Source organism: Urtica dioica, chromosome 8 (genome assembly GCF_054948205.1).
Source record: "Urtica dioica subsp. dioica isolate 48M chromosome 8, U.dioica_male_clone48M_v1_H2, whole genome shotgun sequence".
In the NCBI taxonomy this organism is placed as follows: Eukaryota; Viridiplantae; Streptophyta; class Magnoliopsida; order Rosales; family Urticaceae; genus Urtica; species Urtica dioica.
In genome coordinates this window covers 10,369,244-10,376,858 of record NC_142763.1, presented here as the reverse complement: position 1 = coordinate 10,376,858, position 7,615 = coordinate 10,369,244, and the positions used below count along the sequence as shown (strand labels likewise).

General features: G+C 33.5%; 1 protein-coding gene across 1 annotated transcript; it reads left to right on the top strand.

Moving 5' to 3' along the window:
- The first annotated feature begins 5,328 nt into the window (after positions 1-5,328).
- LOC149387967 (blue copper protein 1a-like) lies at positions 5,329-7,615 on the top strand. The gene is made up of 3 exons (XM_089622284.1): positions 5,329-5,346; positions 6,801-6,852; positions 7,236-7,615. The coding sequence occupies exons 1-3, from the start codon at positions 5,329-5,331 to the stop codon at positions 7,613-7,615; spliced, it is 450 nt and encodes a 149-aa protein (XP_089478410.1).

Below are 7,615 nucleotides of genomic sequence, written 5' to 3'. Positions count from 1 at the left end.
ATCACCTGCAATAAATAAATCAATGAGAATATTATCTACCACTAGCTAACCCTAATTATATACGCATTTTTTTTTTTTTTTGGTAATGAAAAACTTTGCTACCTCTTTTGGTTGAAGGAAGCAAGTAATAAAAGCATAGGCAGGTTGGAATAACAAGCAGAATATATAGGCAGCAGAAAATACAAAGGAAGACCTCCATATATATATATGTAAATGAGTATATATATGCGTATGTATATACATATATATATATATATGTGTATGTATGTATATATAATATATATATATGTGCCTACGGTGTGTGTTTGTGTGTACATACAAGAATGATAAATCTTCGAATCACTCTATGTATTGTAGACCCCACTTTCAAAACCAAAAGTACATAGCGAAAATCAGAAAATAGAGAAACAAACAAATTAAAAAGAAATCATAATATACATTAACCTCTTAAATTGCCATATGATATTGGTAGGTGAACTATAAGCATGGCATGAAAGACTGATTTTATTAACGAATTAAATATAAATAACACCCTCTATCCTTTGTCAATTAAGTATTCAAGGGTATACAAATTATCATTTAAAAAATAATTAAAATCAGAAAGTGATAGCAGGACCATATTGCATGACCTAAAAGTGTGGCGTTATACTTTAACAACCTTTAAGTTTTTCACTCGCTTGGGGATTAATTTTATATATTTCATGTCTCAACTACTCTCGAACTCTTGAACCCGAAACGGAAAAAAAAAAAAAAAAAAAAAAAAAACCGCGTAAGAAAAGTTCACAGAAGGAAACATATATATTATATTCAAGGCTTGAAATTTATAACTTTAACCCCGACTATATATAGACGAATTGGTATTAAGTTTTTCCAACTACTTTATATATGTCGCATGTCACGTTTTTCCTAAATCTAACTCTTTGATTTTATGCTTATGAACAAGTCTGAAATGGTGCTACGTTATTCATCCTAAATTGAAAAAATTTCCCCCTTTTGAGAATAAATTTCCTTTTATGTAACAAAACTTTATTCTCCTCCTTTTACTTTTTCTGTTAGAGAGTATACTTGAGAGACGAGAAGATAAGAGAGAGAAATAAATATATACATAAGAAAATAAAAAAAAAATATTTTTAGTTGGTAATGATGAGAGGGTGATATCTGCATGACCCAACTTATTGCCTACAAAACCCTAACTACCTTTGCTTTCGCTGAAGTTTTTTAATGTACATTTTGGCTTAATATTTTGTTTCATTTTCCAACTACTCTCTCAAGCTTTGTTTCGCATTTGGGAAACAATATACACATTAAAGTCTCTTCTTTTAGTTAGGTATAGTATAGTCTGTTATTAGTCTAGTTAATTAATTGACGATACACTTTCTTTGGGAAAAAAAAAAAAAAAAAAAACTATATCTGTTCCAAAGCACTATTTTTAGTATAATCAAATATTAAACAACAATCTTGCAACATATGTGTACATTCCTTATACATCTATATGTTATACATGGATCCGTATTGTTAGTGATTTTTCTGCACGTGAAAAGGCAAACGCTGATTTAATAATTATCATACGTGCAAATAACCTTGCTAGCTAACCAACATATAACAAAATTAATTTTTTTAGAACAATAAGTCATAAACGATGATATTGTCTAATGGTACTACTACATATATATAATACCGTTATTTATTTTTTCTGTAGTCAAAATTATAAATTGACCTCTTTTTAAACGTGATGATTGTTCTTTTTTTATTTTTATTTTTTATGTGAAAAATCTCCTATTACTTTTTTTTTTTTTTGAAACAGACCACCCCCAGGAACTCTTAGCTCATTCGTAAGAAGAGCTGGGGGGGGGAATTCATTCAACAAGATCAAACGTCAAAGCGTTCCGCACAGGGGGCGGAACCTCCCCTGACTCACAAAACCCAAAAACTTCAGAATTCACAACCCATTTACAAAGGCTATGCAACTCCATTTAATGTCCTACTACACCACAAGAACTTAACATCAACAAACTCTTTTGCTAATTCTAAAGTTGAATTAAACAAAGGAATAACAGACTAAAAAGGGCTGTCTTTCGATCCCGCCAAGCTGTCCATGACGATTTTGTTATCACCCTCTATCTCCAAACGCCTGATGTTTCGGAATCTAGCCAAGAGCAAGGCCATCTGGACAGCCTTGAGTTCAGCTTCTGCAACAGAGTCCGCTTCGATACGGACTCTTTTAAGTGTGGGCCTTAAACTCTTTTTCCATTAAGAAAAACACTTTTAAGCTTAAAAAAGTTTGATGACATAAAAATTCTTGAAATACCCACTTTCCATAAATACCGATTTTTCAATATTAATTTCTCTAAAAAGAAATCCGGAAATAAACAAAATAAAACCTTAAATATGGCTATAACCTAAGAAAGAGTATTTAGTTATGACAATGAATATAGACTTTGAATCTTTTATAAACCTTTAAAAATTCAAATATTTTATTTCAGAACACAAAATCTTTTATTTAAAAAAACAAGAGTTCTTTAAAAAGAGGATTCACAACAAATCAGAACAAATTTATTTGATATCCTTATAAAGTAGGATTTTCAATCATAAAACAAATCCAATAAATTTTTTTAATTTATAACTGATCAAAGTAAATAAAATATTCCCATATAGAATATTATGAACATAGTCCATATTTCATCGAACCAATGAATCTAACTTTATTTTGATAATTACGAACATGTTCTTGAATAATTTTAGCTTTGAATGATCAAACATATCTCTTATATTTTGATAAAGGTTGTAAATCGAAAATCATGATTCTTGAGTCAAATGGTAAATTGGGAGAATCTAACTCTAGCTCTAATACCAATTGATGGAAAAACACGTTGATATTAAATACAAACAATCGCTCTAATACCAACTGTTGGTGAAGTACAAGTTATGGTATTAGATACAAACAATCGCTCCAATACCGATTGTTGGGTAAATTACTTCCACTAGGCGTTAATTACGGTTCTCATACGATCGTTTCAATACTTCTTATTGGGTACCAATATCTTAACCCTACAATATGTTTAGAATTGCGGAATAGAAGAAAATGCGAACGATCGCTAATCTTTAGTGTAAACAATAATTATCAGGATACTTAAAATCATTCAACAACAACAGATCTAATATAAGGCAACCAGAATAAAAACAATACCATAAGAGGAGTTCAGTTACATATATTTATGCTTATACATTTCTCGATATATATGAGCCCTAAGTATCGTTACTTCTCCAACAAAAGATTTTTTTTTATATGTACTTACTACGAAAATGCGCGTAGTCAATTGGTTATGGAATCAACTCTTAGATGAGTGAACATTGACCTTCTTTCAAGAATGCTGGATTCGTATTTGTGAATCATTTTCCGCTCGGATCATATTTGAATTCCCGAGACATACGTATTTAGGCATCTACAAGTAGGCATTACCGAATGAGTCAAAGAACTCAGTAATACAACCTAGAAGTCCGTGATCACTTCAGAATTTAGACCAGATCTCACTATGATCATTATAGCGACCTTGATTAGTGTGTCGTAACGGTGCTTAAATGATACACATATCAAATGTGTACAATGCTTCCCCCAAGTGATCAACATTTCACTTGTGTTCCACATATGTGATTTTAGATCCAGTTACGTGATTAATATATTCTAAAGTGATTTTATTTATTAAACTATCTATAGTATATTTTATTTGTTCTATTTATAAAATAATCATCTCACACTAATTTGAATAAGATAAAAGTAAATCAGGAAATTGCATATTCTATGGTAAGCTGGAAAGCTATAAATAAGGGGTTGGGTAGTGCAAAAATCGCCCAACTAAGCCTTATTCCACACTACAAATTCAGCAACCCCTCTCCCTTTGGTCTGGATGTTTTTTTTCTCTCTCCCAAAGTTGGAAAATTCGTACATACCACTTCCCAAAGAAAGAAATAATTATTCTGACACCTCGCTGGAATAATAAGTGAGAAAAGAGTTGACCCACACCTTGGTCTCTGTTCTTCCGGAGATTACATATCTTAAAAGACTCTAGTTTCGATCAATAAACGAGCAATTGATGAACCGAAATATCCAAAGAGAAATGAGTCGCCGAGGAGTCCGAAATCTTGGAGATTCAAAGACCCAAAGAGCAAGGAGCCGCAGAAGAATTCCAAAAGCAAGGAGATCCAAAGCTAGGAGCGTGGAAGATCTATAACTGAGCCGAAATGTATGTATAATTAAATGGTCTTATGGTTTATCTTGATTACGCTTGTCTAAATATTTGATATGTTGTTGAATAATTTTGAGTATCCTAGTAATTATTGTTTACGTTGAATATTAGCGATTGTCCGCATCTTCTTCTATTCAACACTAGTAACCATATTCCAAAGGTTAAGAGATTGATTACCCTATAAGAAATACTGAAACGATTGTTCGTGTTCAATACATGGGAATGGTAATTAACGTCAGGGAAGTAATTTACCCATCAAATGGCATCAGAGCGATCGTTCGTGTCCGATACCAAACCTATATTCCCATCAATCGGTATCAGAACAATTTTTCGTGTTTAATACCAATTTGTAACTTCCCAACAATTGGTATCAGAGTTATTGTTCATGTTTGATACCAACTTGTGACTTCTCAACAATCGGTATTGGACCGATTGTTTGTGTTTGATACCAACATGTGACTTCCCAATAATAAGGCCCAACTTGGGACTAAGACTATGGTTCTTGGGCATGAGGTTCGGGTTTGAGTCCGAGCTTTAAAAAATTTATTCAATAAAAACTCAGGCATGGGGATGAGCATGGCCCGTACTCTTTCTCAAGCCAAGTGGAGGCCCAGATTGAAGCATGGCCCATGCTCTTTTATGGGGGGTTGGGATCGAGGAGTAACATAAGGCCCAACTTGGGACTAAGACTATGGTTCTTGGTGATGATGTTCGGGCTTGAGTCCGAGCTTTAAAAATTTGTATAAAAAGCTCAAGCCTATGGATGAGCATGGCCCGTGCTCTTTCTTAAGCCAAGTGGAGGCTTAGACTCAAGCATGGCCCGTGCTCTTTTATAGGCGGTTGAGCCCGATGAGTGACATAAGACCTAACTTGGGACTAAGACTATGGTTCTTGGGGATGATGTTCGGGCTTGAGTCCGATCTTGAAAAAATTTATATAAAAAAAAAAAGCTCAAGCATGAGGATGAACATGGCTCGTGCTCTTTCTCAAGGCAAGTGGAGGCCAAGACTCAAGCATGGCCCATACTCTTTTATGGGCGGTTGATTCCGAAGAGTGATATAAAACCTAACTTTGGACTACGACTATGGCCTTTGGGGATGAGGTACGGGCTTGAGCCCGAACTTTAAAAAATCTAAAAAAAAAGCTCAAAGCGTAATATTCACTTTCAATCCTTACAATATATTTTGTTTAATCTTAAAAATTATATCATCAATAATAAACTTAAATCAAAGTCTAAAAACATGTTTTATAAATAAAAATTATTCTTACAAAAAAAATAAAAGAAGAAGAATTGTTTTTATGTATAAGTATATATTTTATTTTAAAAAAGAATATTTTATTTTAAAAATGAATATTTTATAGTCTATTCTAAAATGGTTGAGATAGGCTTGACTTTTTTTCAGGGTGTGAGGGCTCAAGCCCATGTAATTCCCTTAAACAAGCTTAATTCGGCCTTATTGTTTTTCAAGCCGGGCCATACCAGCTTAAAATCATTAATAAGAAGGTCGGGCTAGGCAGTCAACGGATGCCCCGACCCAATTGAGGTTATTATAATGGGAAACGATTTTTGGCATAACTCACGAGTGGGAACGATCCACCCCTGAGTTGACACGTGGCCACTAACTGCCACGTGTCAACTCACGAGCGGATCGTTCCCACTCGTGAGTTGTGCCAAATAGCATAACTCTATTATAATTGCTTTCTGCTTCATGCCATTAAGAGCCACATGTATAATGTTAGGAAGTCCCATCATTTTTTTTTTTTGAAATGCTGCAGTGGGGATTGAGCCACATGTATAATGTTAGGAAGTCCCATCATTATCATTTAATTTTGTATCGTTTTTTTCTTTTCATTTTCTTATGTATTGTGACGGGTCAATTTCAAGTGGGTAATTTCTTATATAAAAAGTGCGTTTTGGAAATGACTAATTCTTTTCCACACACGTTATGTATAGTAGAATTTATAACCGAGTCGTAATTTGTAAACAATAAAGATATATAATTTTTACACTTCATCAGAAGAAAAAAAAAATCTTTCAATTAAATGAATAACGAAGAATAAAATAGTGAATGTGCCAAATGTACTATATGAATTTGAAAACAAATTCAAAAGAATTTAAACGAATCTTTACGATAAACTTGCGCAGTTTTATTGAACATTTCAAGAAAGAAACGCTATATTCATATTGCCTTTGAAATTGTCAAAAAAAAAAAAAAAAAAACAATGGTAACTTACACTTCATTCACAATATATATATATTTTTTTTAAACAAACAAAAACAAAACAGAAAGTAAAACTAAAATTAAAAAAAAAAAAAAAAAAAAAAAAAAAAACAAGAACAAAAGTGTGTAACTGGACCAGAATGATCCAACGAATATTAAAATAATATAGGTAGTATCAAATTGTTTTTCACTAGATCTCAATTTCTTTCTTTTTTGGGCGAGACCCAGTTCTTCTTTCTTTCTTTCTTCAATTTTGGTACAAGTACAACACGCAATTTTCTGATCTAAATTATTTGTATATTAATCTTATCATTATTACTAAACAATTTTGCAGGCTTTCATCAAGTTGCAGGAACAAGTCATAGGAAACAATCAACCACAATCAAGTAGTGTACCTTTTATATATAAGCCATCGCTTTTTTCACAATCACTTCAAAATCAAATTAAGGTCTCGCCACAAAACCTCCAAGATATATCAAAAGAAAGTCATGAGAGAAAGAAATCCCCTCAACACCTTAAGTTTCTTATCATTAACCATAGTAATCTACACAACTTTGCTTGTGAAGTGTGTAAGATCTGAAGAGTTTGTTGTTGGCGATGAAGATGAATGGGACAGCCAGGGATATTATCTATCTTGGTCACAAAGCTAGAATTTCACTGTTGGTGATGTTCTAGGTATAATCCTTTTTCACACTTGAAAATCCATTTAGACATAGCAAAATCATGTGTTACAAAGTTTTTTATTTTATTTTTTGGGGTGTGTGTATAGTTTTCAAGTATGTTGAAGGGCAACACAACGTGTTCGAGGTAGGCGAAAGCACGTACAGATCGTGCGACTCGAGCGGGGTAGTTTTGTCGATGCACACGACCGGGAACGACAGAATCGAGTTGACTGAGGCGAGGAAATATTGGTTCATATGCGGCATCGTTAGTCATTGCCTCGGAGGAATGAGGTTCGGGATCGAAGTGGGGCGATCTCGTAATTCCACGGAAGATATTGTACCGAACGGTTCGCCATCTGGCGCACCACCACAGGTTACGGTGGCCCGGAACTCCAGTGATTGCTTGTTGAGCAAAGGCTTGGGAAATTGGGTTTTGTTTGTAACCTTTTTCGCTTTTCTGTTTGCTCAAATTTCACTACCGCTGTAA

Excerpts from the sequence above, each read along its gene's own strand:
- LOC149387967 (XM_089622284.1), top strand. Across the intron at positions 6,853-7,235 it reads AAACAATCAACCACAATCAA|TTTTCAAGTATGTTGAAGGG; the intron begins GTAGTGTACCTT and ends GTGTGTGTATAG.